Raw genomic sequence first — 20,621 nt, 5'->3', positions numbered from 1 at the left:
CAGCTAAGAAATACGAGGGTCTAATTCTGCACTTTTAGAAACCCATAGGAGCGTTTGAATTTATCTGAAAGGTTGTGTAAAAAGTTGTGGTTTTTTTTACTGGTTAAAAAAGGCCCTGATTAAGAGACGGACAGAGAAAATGACTCTCCAGTCATTTGAAACTACACAGCACTTTTAAAAACAATGTCACTTAAAAAGCCCCCGAGAGGTGAAGTGCTCTTCCTTAAAGGCTAATGAAATCTCATGAAAGGTCGTGTAGCTCGCATAATGAATCAATACATTGATTCAGTGTAATTTGTCGAAATTGGGGTATTGATTTTCCGTTCAACATACACTAAGCTTCAAAGTTGGCATCTCTGAGGACAGGAGGGAAGTCATTACCCAGAGACGATGTTGTGCAAGACTAGATTCCCAACTGGACAAAGAGGGAAACTGTCCCAGAGTCAACCTTTCAGTCAACCTTCAGAAGACCAGAAAGGCCCCTGGGAATATTTTGCATGTGGTCTTTTGAATTAGTAATTAACAATAATTTTTGAAAGGGTCCTGTATTGAGGCCCTGTACTTTAGAGGGGCCCCTATGGACCTAAGAACAACGTGGTTACAAAAGGAAACACTGCCCCTTTGTGGTTATGTTGGAGAGCTACTGGACATGGTCCATCAGGGCAGTGGTCCCAGCCTTTTTAGTCTGAGGTACCCCCACAGGCCTGAGGTCGGATGAACTCCGGTACCCCCCTTTATCGATTCCCAATGTTATGTTCCAAATGGATAACATTATTCATTCTATAAAAGTGGATATTGTTATTTCATACAATTGAACTGTCAATATTAAGGTTGGTTTGGTCAACAATTGTACTACTAGCTGCACTCCAAGTAGTTGTAGCCACAACTACTTGGAGTGCAGCTGAATGTTTCAACCATTTAGTTACTTTTAACTACTCATTTAAACTGTTTATTCATTACTTTTAGCTACATGTTTAAACTTCTGTGCTGGCTTGCTTGCTAACTAGTTTTTCACACACTCTTACATACCTGCAACATGTAGTGTACAGGTGTTACAGCTAACTTAGTGATAATCTGTGTGCTACTCTCCAATCTTTCCATGTACCCCCTGGCACCTGCAGAAGTACCCCCTGGTTGGGAATCTCTGTGTTAGGGTATATGGGAGTCTTGCACGGGTCTTTACAAGTTCAGACACACAAGAGTCAACCTTACTGGGAAACAGGTTGAACAAGTTGAACAGATCTATGTTCACTTATCACCTAACAGGTGAAGTGACAACAAAACACCTGTACTGACCTGATCCACAGAGACATGTCTGCATTACAGTCAGTGGCTCCAAGGCTAATGAAAGCGGTGCAAGACAGGAAACTATTGAGCAAGCGAGTAGCAACAGGAAGTATGTAAATATTTGTAAGAGCGATAAATGGGCAGAGAGAGGGAGTGACGGCGTGACACACTAGATCACACGCGTGTTTATCAGAGGCCAGATGTCTTGAAAACTGTGAAGAGAAATAGTTAGTGGTGACGTGAATGTAACACTTTCAGAGATCCTCCCAACCCAGAGCCCACGGTAGTCTGTGCTTCAAGAATACATTCTGTTGAATGGGGAACTCAAGATGCAATTATGATTTGAATATTTTGTAGATGAAAAATCAGATTTTTTTACTGCCCAACTTAACCTTGGCTTTAATAACAGAAATGTGTCGCTAATCCAAATTACTATGAGTTCACATGCAACTGTAGCTAATAACTCACTAATTTAACATGATGCTGTTGCTGTCAACAACACATCTTCTAACACATGTAAATGGGGCCAGTTTTTCAGGCATGATGCATATTTAAACCTTTTAAGGATTCTATGATGAAATCCTACCTCTGAAGTAACACTGGTAGAGCCAAATTTAGTCCATGTCATTGTAAGTGGACCACAGTTTCTGGTGTCTGGTACATTGTGAACTCATTTCCTTACAGGACATGAGAGAACTCTTGATTACTGCAAGCACTTTCCAAGCTACAATACGTGTTTTTAAGTCTGCAAGTCAAGCTTGCTGTTCCCGATGTTATTTCAGTGAAATGTGCAGTCAGAGTGGCAAGATCTTTCACATCTGTGGCGCTTTTCCCCTCCTCTTCTTCTTGTCATCTTTAAGTATACACACCCACACAACTATGCAAACAGTTGACTACATTCTCTCTTACACAACTATTTCTCTACTTAATGCACCCCGTAACCTAACCTTAACCATCTAAATGCCTAAACCCTTTGCCCTATGTTAACTAATTCTAACCTTAACCCTCAAATAAAGTCTTGACCCTCAAACATCTTTTAGAGAAGTGAGGAAAGGCCAAAATGTCCTCACCTTCCAAAAAAACCACATTACTCCAGTTCTGAAGTCTTTACACTGGCTTCCTGTCTCTCAAAGAACTGATTTAAAAATACTACACTCTACCTCTCAGTTCATCTGGGACAGGTCTGCTTTCTGTCCCCAAACTTTTCTGTTTGAAATCAAGGGCCAAAACTGATCATTGTGTGCCCTTTTTAGAATCTTTGAGAATATCTCAATCGCCCTTTTAAGGAAGAGGATAAGGGCCACATGTGAAAAATTTGAGTTCTGAGTTTAAAGTCAGAATTCCGAGTTTTGAAGTCAGAATTCTGAAAAAAAAGTAAGAATTCGGAGAGTTTATTTTTCTTCGTAAAGGGCTTTTCACACAGGGAGCGACGCTTCGACCTGCGTAGTCGCGTGGATCTGCCGGGGTCTACCGCGCTCCTCATGTGAATGACAACGCGCCGCGATCAAACGCCAGGCGATCAATGTGTAGTAATCATGGGGATTTTGTGCACTACTGTATGCCTGCCGTCCAACTGAATGAGATTAGCTGACCGTGGTATCATATATCCCTAATCACAGGTCGGGTTTAACAAATAGTTGCAACCCTAGTCTTTCCTAATCACGGACTGTTAATGTTGATGGCTAAAGTTAGCTAAATTAGCATAATTACGGACGTTAACCAATAAATCCAGTCTTGTGCTGATGCTCTGACAAGCCGAAGCCCTGCTGTCTATGTCCTGATAACATTTATATTTTAGGGAGCTCACAAACGGCAAGAATCAGTCTCTTGTTCATTGATTTGCACGGCGTGTCGCTCGCGTAGGGAAAAGTTGAACTCTGTGACGAGCACGAACGAGCTGAACGAGCGACAGTTTCACGTGATCGCGCCCGCTTGTCGCGTCACCTGTCAAACTGCCCACGCCTCCTCTCCTCTCATTCAAAATGAATAACGAGGCGCGACAATCGCTTCCCGTGTGAAAAGCCCTTCATTCGGTCAGGAATGAAGTCTGAATTCTGAGAATAAAGCCAGAATTCTTACTTTAAACTCAGAATTGAAATACTTTTTTACATGTGGCCCTAATCCTCTTCTGTACCCTTTAAACAGTGAACATGTCCCTTTAAGCCACACGTGTCAAACTCAAGGCCCGCGGGCCAAATCTGGCCCCTTGCAGATTTTGATCCGGCCCGCATATCAATTTAGGTTCACAATAAATTTTGACCCAACTAGCCCAATGTTTTTTTTCGACGTTTTTTTGCTGCTTTTTCCGACGCTTTCTTTTTTCAATGTTTTTGTCGTTTTTGCGACGTTTTTTGGCTTTTTCCCCCCATGATGGCTAAGAAACTTTTTTCTGACTTTTTTTTTTTTAGGAATTTATGTCGCCCAAACTGTAAGTGAAAAGACTTTATAAGACATACAATAATACGGTCAAAGATTTTCCTTTTCTGTGGCCTGGTTACCTCAGTTGGTAGAGCAGGCACACATTTGTAGAGGTTTATTGCTCGACGCAGGAGGTCCAGGGTTTGAGTCCGAGCATGTGACAATTTCCTGCATGCCTTCCCCCCTCTCTCTCCCCTTTCATATGTCGCTATCCTATCCATTAAAGGTGGAAATGCCCAAAAAATAATAATAAAAAAAGGATATTTGACTTTTCTCTTAAATAAAAACATGTCTATAAACTATACATCTGGCCCTTGATGTGATTCTCATTTTCCAGTGTGGCCGTCAGTGAAGCTGAGTTAATAGCAATACTTAGTTTTTGCTGATTGCTTACATACTGAAATCAAAAGTATTACACAATTATCAAAACCTTACACTCAAGGAGCAAAACATTGGCCCAGATGTAACTATAAGCACAACGTCATCCCCACACTTTTAGCACAACAATACACACAACAAAACTCTAAACACACTTTTATACATTAGACGCAGAAGTACATCATGATGTCACTTCCTTGCAATTCCAAAGCACTGACTGTCAAATGACCACACCTATGAGCCGACCTGTGAAACACAGCCATCGGGTGCGCCAACGCACGATTGCTTAATTGTAGACACACCAATCAGGTTTAAAGTGCCCATATTATGAAAAAAACACATTTTCTGGGATTTGGGGTGTTGTGTTTTGTGTCTCTGGTGCTTCCACACGCATACCAACTTTGAAAAACATCCATCCATGCTGTTTTGAGTGAGATACGGTTTCTGAATGTGTCCTGCCTTCAGTCTCTGGGTGAGCTGGTCAAAATCGGCACGGCTTGTGACATCACAAGCCGAAACGGGCTGGCTAACCGCAACCGTTAGCTCGTAGCGTTAGCATGCTACCTCGTTCTCAATAGCAAAGCACTGCTACAACACACAAGTTCACCATAATCTACAAAAGAACTACTTCCATGTGCGCCCTCATTTAGAAGTCTCCCAGCTAATCCTGCCTTGTAAGTGACCGAAGTTGGAGAAACAGCCTTTCTTTTACTGTCTATGGAGCTAGCTAGCTGACATGATCTACATCTGAGCTACTGCATGTGCGAGTGCAATCAAAGATAGTACAGAAGAAGAAAAGAGGTCTCACTCTGTAGCTAAAACAGACACCAGGTGAAAAGAGGATCTGCAGCAGTGAAAGAGAGCGGTGCAGTACAACAAAAATATGGTGTTTTTTGAAAATTAAACCATGTAAACCTATTCTGGTACAACCTTAAAATACAATTATGAACCTGAAAATGAGCATAATATGGGCGCTTTAAGCACTATAAAAAGTAAGTCTAGTAATTTCTGTACTGTATTTTCAGTTCTTAGATCCTTTTTTTTTTACTGTAATTGTAACCTGTACAGTATTTTATGTTGGTCTGTTGTTTGCTGAGCTAACAGTGTTATGCACACTACTGTAGCAGCATGAAAACTGGGATATGTTCTTGTGATTCTCCATGTTGACATGTTGACTGATTTGGGTATGTGGAGAGAAATAAATTATATTAGTCAGTCTGCAGCATTGGTTATAGTATTTTATTGTATATTTGCATTTTCTCTGTGTACTTTATTTACAGTACTCTAATCACTGAGAAGTAGAATTGCTAAAAGTGTTTTAGGTAAGCAGCAGCAGTGTTTAACTGGTTCACACAACTAAGTCATATGAATGGTATGGTAACAAAATATGTTTTTTATAAATTGAGTGCATAGTTTTTGCAAAGGGTCTGACGTGTTCTGCTGATTGGATGTGTGTGTGGTTGTGCTAATTGTGTGTAGTGTTTTTGAAAAACCGGTCCCCGCTTTCAGAATAGTGTTTAAGCAATCGAAAAGAACTGCAAAGCACATTTTGGGAAACGCGCTTATTTGCTTTCTTGCCAAGAGTTAGATGAGAAAACTGACCCCACTCTTTATCTGAGGCAGGGGATAGTTAGTTTATTTTAGCAGAAAGAATAGAAACGGGGAAACAGCTAGTCTGGCTCTGTTCGAAGGTATTAGCAACTCAAAATTCAAACAAAAACCAAAGTGTAAAAACTACAAGTTGCAGTTTTATGGGGGGGTTAAGTGCCAGACTATTTCTTGGTACCTTTGGACACACCCAGGCTAGTTGTTTCTGTCTGTTACCAGTCTTTATGCTAAACTAAGCAGATCAGCTGCTGGCTGTAGCTTTATACTTTACAGTAAGCAAAGTGTCAAACTGTTTTTTTATTTTTTTATATTAAATTGTACCTGTAATATCCCATATTTCCCCCCTTGGTTGTAATATGCTTTCAGTCCAGATCCCTTTTTACCTTAAACAATATTTAAAGGGATTTTTAGGAGAGAATAGCCCCCATTATTAGACTATAATCACAAAATACTTTAAGAAAAGCTTTCAATTTATCTCCACATGCCTTCTGGGTTTAACCTCCGACACATCTTCATTATGTATTATTATTTGTTATTCATCATAACTGTTAATGGTTGGTAATAATTCAAATGATGTTGTAGGTGGTGTGGTCATAGTTGCTAGCCTACTGCATGCATGATAGAGGCCTACTGTTATCACGTCTGTGTGTAAACTATAAACTACAGAGCAGACTCATTGACAAAGAATGTTCCAGAAGTTGACACCCACACAGCCGGAATACCTCTCTCTCTGCCTGGCTACTAGAAATGTCCCGATTAAAATGCTATTTAGGCTGCTTCTTCGATTTTGCATCCACCGAGGGATTAGATTGAGTGAGTCGTGGATTAGTCTACTGAGACTGGAGGACTTTTTTTCTTAATGTAATACCTATTTGCCCATGAACACACCGCAAACCAACTTTCCTTAATACTCAAGCCTGAACATGTAGGCTACCAGTTTGAGCGGGTTACCTCACGTCCGAGGTTTTCTTTCGTTAACGTTATCTTTAAGTCTTTTTTAAAAAAAAGCACCTTCTTCCTCCTGATCCACCCAGTGTCTAGCAAGTTACACGCACAGCAGGTTTTCCGGTATGATCTTTCAAAATAAAACACTTTATGTACGTTTATCAACCAGACACGCTCAACAATAATATTTGTGCAGGCTATTGCCACCAAAATCAAATCCTTGCAAGTCAATTACGCCCTGAACAATGACTGATGACTGACAAACCTTCTGTTTTGTTAGATGACATTGGCTGAATACAGATTAAATATCTTTTTTTCTTTTTTATTCAGTTACACATGCGCATACGAACATGTGTGCATATAGGCCAAACCAAATTGTATTCCTTCTAACGCAAATATTATATGTAGATTTAGGAGTTACACGTCTGATTTTTGTCTTGTTTGGTATATTTCACCAATTCCAATCTGCATGTATTTATCCATATTTTACATGTCATTTTCTATATCTATAGGCTACTGTTTATTGGTTAACTGGCATGCACACTAGTACATAAAAAACATATCAGAACGACTCCTACTTCATATGTTACACTAGTCTATATCGATTTTCCATTTCAAGTTTTCGTTGGCATTGTATGCCTTTATTTGTGACAGGACAGCTTAGACATGAAAGGGGAGGGAGAGGGGGAATGAGGGCCGCAGGCCGGAATCGAACCTGCGGCCGCTGCGTCGAGCACTGAGTCTCTGTATATGGACGCGCGCGCTAACAGGTGAGCTACCTCAAGTTTCATCATATTTTCCATATTATTTTGCCTTAGCCAAAGAATGACGCTTTTATTTTTTTTTATGGCAAAATCACTACACTTCCGGCTGCGTTTTAAGCACGATTAGTAACTTGACGCAGCCTTTTCACTTCAGAGCAAGACACATCTGTTGAATATGTGTCTCACCCTGCAGAGGAAGAGATCATTTCAGCTGCGGACACTGAAAAAAACAAGGGACAAGGTGGGTAAGTAGGCCGTAAATAGGTCGCCTGCTAAAGTGATGCGCACTAGGTTTAAGAAGTTACGCCTGTGTTTCAGGCTGTGGCAGAACTTTTCGGAACTGTCTCGGGTTTAGTCCCGCCTATAGCATACACGCGATAGACGGGCAAATCGACACGCGTCGGTTCAGTGAACGCAGATGAAGTCCGTTTGATGTGGATGTTCGACACACCGCAGCATCTTCTCGCCAGGTGCGGGTACAGGAAAAAAAAAGAGTGGCACTACATTTAAGGATGGGGAAAAACGTGATCTTGCTGTCAAGTTAAACTTAAAAGTTCATACCACTGCCTCTTATACTGTTGCTAATTAAAATGTAAAACAACAGAGGGAGGAGAACACTTACATAACATTTAAAAAAATGATGTCATGTAGCCTGTCAGACCAGTTGTGTTTTTAAAGGTATAATATGCAGGGCTATCCTCAAAAAACAAACAAACAACCAATGTATGGATTAATACAAAAGTAATCCCTGTCAATCATCACTTATGACTCACTACAAGTGTGTGGTGTGTCTGCACAAAGCCTGCAGTCTGCCTGAATTCTCTCGTTTCTTCTTATTTTGAGTGCGGGATGTTTGTGGGTGTCAGCAAAGAGCCTTTGGGCCTCACGTAGGTGTGTTAACTCCCAGACAATAGGCTCGTTCCAGATGAGCCAGGTCTGCGCAGAATCGATCACCGGCGATCGCCGCCCAATGCACGTCGGTTAGATTTGTGTCCGAATTGATCCCGACTTGCTCTGACGTCATGCACACGTGGGCAACGGTTACCTCACGAGATCAAGGCGTCCGCAGTTGCTTTTCACCTACTGGAAGACCCAGGCGGACCCAGGGCATGCTGGGAAACGTGTGCCTCTCAGCTGATTTTACAGCTGATTGGTTCAGAATCGACTCAACATGATGACGTTTTATATAAACTTTTCATTGATTTAGAATTTGAGGGATTTTAACTGCTATTTGTCTGATTTTTAAAGGCTTATTCTGTACAAACCACATGTTGGGTGGCTGATAGTTACGTTTAGAAGTCAGAGAGACGAAATCTGTTCAGATTACGGATCATCTACAGCAGACGTGTCAAACTCAAGGCCCCGGGGGCCAAATCAGGCCCCTCACAAATTTTGATCCAGCCCGCATAAACACAATAAATCGGAAACTGTTTTTCAAACTTAGAACCAAATTTGTCTGATTTGACCACATTGAGAAAAATCCCCACAGAACTGGTCAATTTGCATATTTAGGCTGTGAAACAGGTTGTTGGGAGTCGGCTGTGTGGTAGCCGGCTTTTAAAAATGTCATCATTGTTTTGCTTGATTAGCTAAACTCTATGATTGCTAAGGAACTATTTTGCTACTATGGAACTATTATTTTTAGGGCTTTATGTCTCACAAACTGTAAGTGAGAAGATGCAATAATACAGTCAAAGATATTTTACTTTTTCGATTAAATAAAAGCCTGTCAAAACTATTAATGTTTGGCCCTTGATGTGATTTTAATTTTTCAGTGTGGCCCTTTAGTGAAACTGAGTTTGACACCCCTGATCTACAGTGTGTTAATTAAAATCAGCAACAGATCACATGTAGACAGCTACTCTGTCATAATAAAAACAACTGGAGACTGTGTACAACCTGATATATGGGTCTGATAACATTTTATTAAATCGTAATCGGACCTAACAGGATGTGAGTGTTTCTGTGGCTTCCTGTTCAGCCCGAAGGCTGCTGGAAACTGTCTGTCTTGGCCCCCGGCTGCTGCTGCCTGCTTTCGTCCACTGAGCCTAATAACAGCACTTTTCCACTCAGCGTCTTATAGATGCAAAAGTTTAACTGACCACACACTCAGAAACAGACAGGATGAAGCTCTGCATTCACTCCTAATCCAGCAATGTGGCTCTTTCCCGCAGAGGTGTGTGTTTATTTGTGGTTTAGAACATAACCGCCATGTCACAATCCGAAAAGATTGTTTTACTCCTATGACTCGCTGCTTTGTACGGCGTTCCCTCTCTTCGTTCATTCTCCAGCTCGCTGTCTACAGAACAGGACATGTTTTACTGCTTGGACAGTATAAAATATATAAATAAAGAGAACAGGACACTACTTTTCTTTCGCTTCTCTGATTCGTTCCGTTTTGTTGTCTCTATCTATTTCTTCACTTACACTGTAACTCTGTTGAAATATGCACACACGTGGTACGCTCCATAGGGTTCGTCACGTAGCGGACCCGTGCGCTGACGTGCAAGTGGCACGGTAACTGGCCAATGAAACATGATCATTACAACGTTTCAAGCGGGCTCTAAATCAAATCCAACTAAGCCACGCAGCCAACGGACGGGACGCAGCGCTTCACAAAATAAACAAAATATTCCATACTTATCGTGACACTTTCAATATAATATTGCGCAACGTGATATCGTGATATTGAGTCGATATATCATGCACCCCTACTCCAGACTTACTTTTTTCACCACCGTCCCGAAAAATAATTTTAACCATATATATATATCTCTCTGGTCAAGGGCCATCCGCTAGGCTTGGGCGGTATTACAGTATGACAGGGTATTTAGAAATCCTGAAGTTATTATTTTCAATACCGTTAAAAAAACCGGACACTCCTCTTTCTATTGAACTGATAGCTGCGATGCTGTATTGACGTGATGTAGTGTACAGCACGCCCCACCTGAGGTCAGTCTCTACTCTCAACGGGTGGTACAGGCAGCTGAGCTGAGACAGATGGCGACTGTAAGTGGTGGGGTTAACGTGGCAGGACTAGTACGGGCAAGCAACGGCAGAGTCAGTGGGGAATAACAGCAGTAGAGCAAAAATATTTTATTTACTATAAGTAGTTTTCATGGTCAGAAACATCAGGTATTTAAGCATATATATATATATATATATATATATATATATATATATATATATATATATATATATATATATATATATATATATATAATATGCATTTATAAAACACTGCTTAACCAAGTTTCTCTCTGCCGTTGTTTTTCACATAGAGCCAAACGTTAGCTACGATAGCTGACATTAGCTAACGTTAGCTCACGTTGGTGGTTGTTAGAGCGGACCAGCATAACGTCAGCTAACTTTAACCAGCCTGGTTCTATGTGAAGAAACAACGGCAGACAGAAACAAACTTCACTTAACAAACCTGCTGTTTGGGACTCCTAGGTGAACTCATGGAAGACATTACCGTATGCTAGCTGTGTGGTAGTCTCGCATAGCCAGACCTACGGTGGCCGACACGGCCAAACGCACTGCAACCTAATGAAACACACGCAAATAGACAAAACGCAAGCAAATTAAGAAAACATCTTCATAAATTTGACAACACATGCGCTAAGGTGACCAGATTTCAGAGACAAAATCCGGGGACATTTTTGGCTCAGAAGCGTAAATACCTCCAAAAAAGGTAATGTTATCTTTGTAAAACGGGGACACTGCCCCAGGGGCATCACAAGACCTAGAGCTGCACTGGGGCACAAGCCCCTCTAGGGGGGTCCATGGGCGTGCTCCCCTGTAAGAACATTTAGTCTATTTTAACGTTTAAATGCATCAATCTGGTGCACTTTGAAAAGAAATTCAGAGGTTAGACTTGATTATTCTCATCTATGGATGGAAACTATTTTGCACTTCAGAATTTTAACCATGCACACACAGGTTGAATAGTTTTTTCTTCATATTTTTGCATTAATGTCACTAGGAAGTATACCAGTATAAATATATATTCATGTTTGTAAGTGGGATATATATATAAGTAAGTGGGATTGTCTGGAATCTGGCAATATAATAACCATTATGGTGGGATACACTGGCTAAGCAATTTACAAAAATGTCTGTGCTGACATAAATAGTTTACATGAGAATACATTATAATTTTGGTCCAAAGTTGGAGACCATGTCGAAATTTTGTTGCAATTTCAAAACCGGATTACCCGGGAACCGCTTGTTGTAACGATGTATGTGTTGAGTGAAGAGTTTGTGAAATATTTCACAGAGAGTAATGGTGTGCAGAGATTTATGCAGAATGCAAATATAACATTTCATGTAAGTTCAATGTTAATTTTCTCGCAAACCTGGCACTAATATCATTGGAAAGCTTAGATTCTGGTTGAGGTGGTTGTGCCAGACTCACGCCTTTGGCTGAGTCAGAGGGAGAGTAGGTGTGCGGTTGTGAAGAAGTTGGTAATTTCATGGCGCAGGTTAACACTTTTGCATGCACTATATCCGTGTCACATTCCCATTAGGGGCTGAGCCCCCCTAAAGGTCTGATCCTAGAATCGCCCCTGCTGCTACTTCATACTTGTACTCCACTACACCTCAGAGGGAAATGTTGTAATGTTTACTGCACTACATTTATCTGACAGCTTTTGCTTTATTGCTTCAAGCTGGGCTTGTTTCTGCAACAGCTCATTGAGTATCGGATACAGTTAAAACTATTGAGGAAATATTTTCCTTTCATTGGTCCAGTATTAAACGAGATCGCTGCAGTCGGCAACGGCGAAACAAGCTACAATGTAAGTTAATAGGACGTCAATTGTCCAGCTTGTATTTACGTTCATAAAAGTGCTCGTTTTGCCGCTGACAGGCTCAGATTAACATTCTAAGTGTCTGACAACATTATGGAAAGGATTTCTAAGGAGGTCGATCTTTCTGTTAGAGTAAGATCCTTTTTTTAAAGATAAAAAGTCTGCAAAATTGCGTTCGCTAAACCCACCAGACTCCATGTAAATAAACAGTAATTTTAGCATCGTAAAATATGGACATTCTAGAACATCTCTGAGCTCTGAGCAGCGCTTGGAGAGAGAGAGAGAGAGAGAGAGAGAGAGAGAGAGAGAGAGAGAGAGAGAGAGAGGGAGAGAGAGAGAGAGAGAGAGAGAGAGAGAGAGAGAGAGAGAGAGATCGATCTCAGAACGGAGTGCACCGTTGTGAAACCATGTCAACTGCTTTGAGGTCATAGACTGTAAATATTAAGTCTATGTTTGAGACACACCCACCAAACGAGAGAAAACATCTCAAACATAGACTTAATATTTACAGTCTATGATCTCAAAGCAGTTGCAACTTGCTGAGACTGGACTTTGTTGGTGATCCTCATTCATGGCCCCTGTTGATCCTCATCCTGTCCACACCTACTTGGTGGAATAGAATGGAATACCAGCTGAGATCAGTTACATTGTTTTTTTTAATCAGGGCAGCAGTTTTCAGATTACATTATGTGCTTACATTATTGCAAAAGGGTTCTCGACTGTTGCAGAAAGAAGTGGCCGATCTTTAATGCAATATCTACATTTCCCATTACCAGCAACCATTCATCCAATGTTCCAAAGGCACATTCTGTTTACTGATCTGATATCATTTTAAAAGGCTAACTGAGAAAATATTGGAGAACCCTTTTGCAATTATGTAAGCACATAATGTAATCTGAAAACTGCTGCCCTGGTTAAAAAAACAATGCAACTGATCTCAGCTGGTATTCTGTCTATATTGGAGTGGAATGGAAATTTCTAAGTGACCCCAAACTTTTGACCGGTGTGTATGCCATGGCTATATCTGCTGTAACTGCAGAACATGAAATAAAATTCAGAAACAATCACAAATACATGCAGGATGAGACAGATCTGATTACTGATGATCCACACTAGTGTTTTGTTGTTTTGATTTGATATTGATATTTTTGCATGAAAAAATGGTTCATTTTTGTGGATGTGAACTCGTAAAATCTTCTGTGCAGGAAGGACCCAGTGTGCATCACTCAGCTACTGACACTTATGGCGACCATTGTGATGGAGAGAATTGGGCGAGTGTTCATCAGCCTGCAGCAGATCAGGGAGGTTCCTCGGATGCTGACTGATGCTGCACCCTCCATGCCCGGCACCATAAGAGACACCGAGGTTCCCTACTACTTCAGGGAGCGCTACGTCTGCACCGGCTACCGGCCACTCTACCAAAACTGGCGCTATTACTTCCTGTCTTTATTCCAGCGCCACAATGAGACAATCAACATCTGGACTCACCTGCTGGCATTTTTAGTTATTCTGGTTAGATTACGGAAACTCGCTGAGACTGTGGACTTTGTTGGTGATCCTCACTCATGGCCCCTGTTGATCCTCATCCTGTCCTCCTTGACCTACTCGGCATTCAGTGCAGCAGCTCACCTACTGGGTGGAAAGTCTGAGCTGTGTCATTACACCTTCTTCTTTCTGGACTATGTTGGGGTAGCCCAGTATCAGTACGGCAGTGCTGTAGTTCACTTTTACTATGCTGTGGATGAGAGCTTGCACAGACACGTGCATGGGATCTTCATGCCCGCTGCCACTGTCCTCAGCTGTCTGTCATGCCTGGGATGCTGCTACGGCAAGTACTTCAACCACAGCTTACCGACGTGGGTGCGTAAGGTGTGCCAGGTGGTGCCCTCAGCGCTTGCCTATATCTGGGACAGCAGTCCTGTGGCAAAAAGACTCATGTCATGGTCTCCAGCCAGCAAAGACCCAGCCATTAGCTATCACTTTGGCCAGGTGTCTTTCTTTCTCAGCTGCAGCTTCTTCTTTACCTTCCCTCTGCTAGAGCGCTGCTTCCCTGGGCGGTGCGATTTCGTGGGACAGAGTCATCAGATTTTCCATGTACTCTTATCTTGCTGCACCCTGTGTCAGATCCATGCCTCCCACCTCGACTACGTGGGCCGTAGGAAGCTGTACTCGCGTCTGCATAAGAGCGGTGAGGCTGCTCTCTTTGTGGGACTGTACGTGGTCACTTTGGTCGGATGTGCGCTAGTTGTTGCCTTCATGCTGAAGAAAGCTAAACAAGTGCTTGATTTCAAAGCCAAGTCCAAATGATATATTAGATGTTGTAGGAACTATATAAAAAAAACATTAATGTGCCTTTCCTTTTAGACTTACAGCTTTGATAGAAAGGGAACTAATTATACTTTTCATAGAACGTTTTCACAACTCTGGCAGTATAACATAGGGATATATAATGATATTAGGAGTTAGTATTTTGGTACTGATTTGTAATATAATTTGTGGACTCATTCCCAGTATTTTTCATGTATCAGCAGAGGCTGGTGATTTTTAAGTAATCAAAATCAGATTCATAACAACCTGCATATCACTGCCTGCAGTATATGGCCATTTATAAAATCACTGCTGTAACTGTAACTTATCTGGTTATAGTATGTTTTTCTTTTTATACTGAGATACTGTGATATGTGGAATACCATCTAAAATGTGCAAATATTAGGGCTGTAACGATACACCAAACCCACGATTCAGTTTTTATCATGATGTTTGACCCACGATTCGATACACCCGTCAATTCTTTTGGGGGGGGTTGGAGGAGAGTTATACTCAGTAAACGTAATACAACTTTTTTTTGGCCACATGGCATCATTTTGTAATTGATTACATGCCACTTTGCAACACAGTAATACAACAGAGACCTTATTTATTGATATTGATTGATTTCAATATCGATCGATCCAACACCAAAGATTCTTTTGTACCTTAAAATAATTTTTCCAAAAATGAGACATAAGAATAATGGTAATGGTAACGGTAATGGACAATTCCGCTTCCAACCTGTAGGGGGACCGAAGAGGAAAAATGCTTTGGTGCCTACTATAAAGGTGCTGTTAACAAGTAGCTAATGCTAATGCTTGGTCTATAACGTTAGCTAATTCTTGGTGGGTAACATAAGATTACGCCACCGTTCAACACGCTCAGTTATTTTTAGTATGATTGCTTTGACCACGGTTAACAATTCTGGGCTAACCCCTCAAATTCATCAGTAACGTTAACTGTATAGACAGGCGACTAATCTAATGGTAATTTAGCCAGCTAGCACACCCCTGTCTGTCTGCCTCACTCTCCCGGCGCTGCAAGGCTTCAGTCGGGATGAGAGCTGACAACAGCCCCGGGCACACATCCACAGTCAGCCGCCAGCCAGCTAGCAGCCAGCCACTATCATTACAGCAATCCAAACCCAGTCAGCACTTAACTCTGGAGCTAAATTTACCTGACAAAAGGGGGATAAGGCACCAAAACGACTAATACCAATAGCAATTTAAAGATGTGGTAGCATTGGCTCTGGACGGGTAGGATAACTCTGGGAGTTGGAAGGGATGTGTCGCAATTCTGCCTTCTCACACCACGACACAGGTTCGTGGATCTGAGTGTCGCGATTTCGGTTTCATATTGCATTTCGTTACAGCCCAATGTTTTGTTATTCATGCTATGGGTCATATTTTACCGAAACTAATGGATTTTTAGGCAACTTCAGAAATGGTTAAAAGGTGATACTCTGATCACTGCTTGTGGCAACATTTTTCCTACACAAAAATCTACTTCATAATTGAAGTTTAGACACTATAATTAGGGCTGGGCAATATATCGATATTATGTCAGTATCGTGATATGAGACTAGATATCGTCTTAGATTTTGGATATCGTAATATCATGATATGACATAAGCACATGACATTACAGTAAAGTGATGTACTTTTCTGAACTTACCAGACTGTTCTAGCTGTTCTATTATTAACCTTTTCCCCACTTAGACATTATGTCCACATTACTGATGATTATTTATCTAAAATCTAAGTGTGAAGATATTTTGTTAAAGCACCAGTTGTCAACCCTAGAATATCGCCCCAATATCGATGTCGAGGTATTTGGTCAAGAATATTGTGATATCTGACTTTCTCCCTATCGCCCATCCCTAACTATAATCTAGTAACATTAAAAAAAAAAACATTTTACAGTGTAATAATAATGTTACTACATGCAGGAGCCATTATCATTGTTCCTTGAGAGCCAATTGTTGCACATTTTATATACAATTTAGCAAACAGTCAGTGCTGATAGAGTATTACCTTGTGATTGTTACTGTTCTCAAAACCCTAAATGCCATCAGATAATGGCACAGTGTGTAGGTTCTTCAGAAACGAAAGCCTTAGGATTTAAGTTGCCATTTTCATGGGTTTATGCCATAGACTGTAAAATAGTAGACATGGAATGCCATTTTGAAGCCTCTAGTTTGGTGACACAGGCGTCGGCATCTTGGTTGGTTGCATCTTGTGATGATTTCTGACAAGAGGGTTGAGCTGGGTAGGATGCCAAGCCAGTTTTGTTTATGGTTGCAATGGCGCTGCGCTAAGCTAAACGCTAAAGGGGGAAAGTTGCCAATTTCCAACCCTTCTGAAGCGAGTCATCCTGCGGAGTTTTACAGTCGGGTAAACTCGGACCTCCGGGGTACTGCCGCCATTCATCTGCATGTACGGCATTACAGAAAATCTGATAACTTTTCCTTAAGTTACCGGCTAATGCTAGCACTCGCTAGCTAGCTTTCTTATCATAACGTTGAACAAGACTGGTTAGCATTGCTAAGCCCCTAAAGCATCCCCTGCTTTTATCGTCAATTTAAAAAGAAATGGGACCATCATTTACATAATGAACATCGTGATGTATTAAAGAAGACTTGAAAGTAGCAATTGAGACCAATAACTCATTATTAAAAAGTTTATTGAGGTAATAAATCAAGTAGAAGCAGGGTTACTTTCTCAGGAGATCGTTTTGTACCCAGTGGAGTCGCCCCCTGCTGGAAATTAGATAGACTGCAGGTTTAAGGCACTTCCGCATTGGCTTCAATTTTCAAAGCCGGATGCTTTGTCCATTATTTTTACAGTCTATGGTTTATGCATTTAGGTTAGGTTTGAAACCTGATGACACATGATGAGATGTTTGCCAGCATGAAATTTGAACCTTTTTGTTGTTTTGCTTGCACAAGTTCCATTCCTTTTAGATATATTGATACACTGCCTTTGGACTGTATTTATGAAAGCTGGATATTTTTTATGAGCGCTCTGTTTGATCAAGTCTTAATTAGATTAATATGTCAAAGAATGCGTGTTGACTGTTTTGTATTATGTATATTAGGATGTCAGCCATCACTGTATTGTGTCTTATTGGAAATTTTGATTATGGCTTTTGAGTCCAAGAGGGAAAAATGTGTGTTTAATATGAGTGTACTAATTACAGATAAAGGTACCGTGATGATGTATGTCTTGGGAGATAATATTACTTACTACTGACCATGATGTAAAGACAGTGGGATTGAGTTAAACGAACATCTCTTACCATTTTGACTTTAACAGACTGTTCAGGGAATAACATGTACATGTTATCTTCATTGTTAGCTTGTTACACTATAACATAGTGTAGATTACCAAACCATTTCAATGACCAAACAGTCATAAGTAAAAGTTAAACCTCTGATCTAATGTTTCGCTCTGCCTCTGTTTAATGTTTGATGAACTAAAACTCTAATTGGAAATTAAGTTCGACCTTTTTGTTCCTGTTATGATATATGTTGGTTTGAAACTGTTGCAGATTTATTTTCTCTTAACTTTTATTTTCTCAACAATATGTCAAACCTATATTATTCTTGCAATTACCAAATGATATTATCTCAACTAATGGCCTCCTTGTGATATCACCAATCCACCTGCTGTGTAGATATGGATCTTTTATGTTTTCCCCTTTTAACTAGCAGCAAAGCAACAGCAGCTCCCATTTCCTTAACTGGATATTTTCCAAGAGCAAGAGCTACAGAATGAATAGATATGACATTGCTTGTAATAGTTAATAGCATACATATTTATAATTGCAACCACTTTAATTGCACTGTAAAACAAAAAAAACAAAAAAACTAACAGCATTGCATTTTAAAAACGGATTCCTTACTGTTTGTGGAGAATACATATGTGTTAATGCAGATACTGTAATCTTTCTTTATGGCAGAAGGTTTAAAAACAGTAGTATACCAGGAAAATATTTTCATGCAAAACAGAGCATGCCAAATCTGAATGCTGCTTCTGGATGGATGTCTCCCAATGGCTTATTGGTCTCCATAGCAACCTGTTGAACGGGTTCCTCTGAGCCTAAGCGGTTATTTACATACTGTCAGGATACACTTGACACTATGATGCTGTCCATGCATGTGTGTTGGTAATTTGTAAGCTCAGACTGGCGACTAGCACAGAGTGAATCTGTGCTTTATTGAACTGAGTCAACATAAAAACATGTTCATATTTCCTAGCCTGATTCTCTATGTGAATTGACAGGGATGCTGGGCTGTGCCCTTTATAGAGCCCAACGTAAGATTGACAACGCCGATGAGTTGTGCCCCAACCGTCTGGATGTGAGTCACCTAAACAAAACCCTGTCTGACCCACGTATTAACTGCAGCATCCTTCTTCTCTGTCACACAAACCTTAAAGGTCCAGGCAGCCCAGCTAGCTTCAAAGACATACTGCAAGTACCACAGTATGTCCTGCAAAGGCAGTAATCAGGGTATAACCCCTTGTCCCTGTACAATGAAGCAAACGCAGCTCAACAGCCTCTATACACTAATGTAGGACCCAGGGCCATGTCCTGAGCTGAAGCTGATTCAAAGACGGATACCAACCCCTCCTGTCCAGCTTTTTCTTTGAATCAGAGCCACATTGATGGAAAGCCAGTTGGTATGCACCCCTCGTCAGTTACTGTGCGGTGCCAGGAAACTATGCTTCGGTGTGGGACATTGCCATTGGTTGTGCAGGCATTGAGCAGGGCACCCTTTTAGCCAATGGCAGGGATGAACCTGAGATGTACTATATCAATGAAGCTTTTTTCCTTTCTGGCAATTGCCTTGGCACCAGCCAAGTGTGTGAGTGAACTCCATGCACTTTATATCAGCCTGATGTGCTTTTGGTGGAAATAGGCAAGTCATGGGTCACACTGTGGCAAATATTTCTCTCCTGCCAAAAGTCCTGTTTCTATGTAAACCAGGAAGCAAACACGCCATCCATTTGGATTCAAAGTGGTGGAAAGGCCAACTTCTGTTTGGTTCAGGTACTACAGCCGTACATTGAGGCAACACAGAGCTTTAGAGGGCGTTCGGACATGCACACTAATATTCCACTATTATTCCAAATATGACAATATTTCAAATTTTTATACGGGTCATGTAAACGGCATATTTCTTTTAGATATTTCCAATAAGGCCTTTTTTTCCGGATAAAGCATTTTCTGATTAAGACATGTCGGATATGCTGGTGTTATTTGGGTTTTAGGAGTATTCTTTGGACATTTATACAGCGCATTTGGATTATGCGTTTCAATCAGGGTTTTTACCGCAGGCCTCTTGCCTGTTAACGGCTCTGTGTGTTGCTATGGTTGTTGTTCACAAACCAACTAACCAACAGTTTCAAGAAAATGAAGGAATGAAAGAGGGAGTCTGCATTCACATTGTCAAACAGGTCCGCCACCGGTGGAAAACTTTGAAAATGTTCTGTTTCGCATGCCTGCATGTAAATGGGTATATTAATGGAATATTCATTTTCATAAGCAGTGTGAACAGCTTAGTCGGAATATTGTCTTTTTCGGAATATGGGCAAAAAACTGAATAATAGGTGCATGTAATCATATTTACTGTGATCTACCATAAATGTGTACTTAAATGTATTTGATTGGCTGCATGCAGGACTGTCGGGTCTTCTTGGTCAGAGCAGCTGTTATTGTGTCACAGTAGGAAGAGCAAGGGGCAACCACTGTCTAAACAAATACAACATATCTTATATTTGTAAGTTAAAGTCCACCATTGCATCTAGGTCCAGTTTGTGCCATATACAGTATGTGGTGCTAAACCGTTGTAAGTACCTACGGAGCCCCCTAATGGTCAAATTGGAAATTTGCGTGCCCTCAATAACTTTTGTGTGCATCCAGTCCAGTTATAATACACAGCCAGTTTATGTAATCACTCTGCAGATACTACAAAAGGAGAGATGATGTGACACTTGACATGATGCATTATTGTGCATTACTCCTTTCAAAAGTCTGAGCTGCGACAGTATACAACCACTAACAGTGAGCACAGCTGCAGCCTCTGTCTGGCTGTGCT

At 40.9% G+C, this 20,621-nt stretch overlaps 1 protein-coding gene across 2 annotated transcripts; it reads left to right on the top strand.

Moving 5' to 3' along the window:
- The first annotated feature begins 7,532 nt into the window (after nucleotides 1-7,532).
- On the top strand, nucleotides 7,533-18,018 carry LOC144528780 (membrane progestin receptor alpha-B-like). Of its 2 annotated transcripts, none has more exons than XM_078267605.1 (2): nucleotides 7,533-7,641; nucleotides 13,417-18,018. In XM_078267605.1, the coding sequence occupies exon 2, from the start codon at nucleotides 13,454-13,456 to the stop codon at nucleotides 14,516-14,518; it is 1,065 nt and encodes a 354-aa protein (XP_078123731.1). In that variant the 5' UTR covers nucleotides 7,533-7,641; nucleotides 13,417-13,453; the 3' UTR covers nucleotides 14,519-18,018. The 2 variants fall into 2 exon arrangements, with proteins under 2 accessions (XP_078123731.1, XP_078123732.1); XM_078267606.1 differs by having other exon boundaries at nucleotides 7,533-7,645.
- Nucleotides 18,019-20,621: the final 2,603 nt, after the last annotated feature.

Source organism: Sander vitreus, chromosome 14 (assembly GCF_031162955.1).
Source record: "Sander vitreus isolate 19-12246 chromosome 14, sanVit1, whole genome shotgun sequence".
Lineage (NCBI taxonomy): Eukaryota > Metazoa > Chordata > Actinopteri > Perciformes > Percidae > Sander > Sander vitreus.
Note: the sequence above shows the minus strand (reverse complement) of the source record. Positions and strands in the feature narration are given on the sequence as shown.

Excerpts from the sequence above, each read along its gene's own strand:
- LOC144528780 (XM_078267605.1), top strand. The coding sequence starts at position 13,454 with ATGGCGACCATTGTGATGGAGAGAATTGGGCGAGTGTTCATCAGCCTG.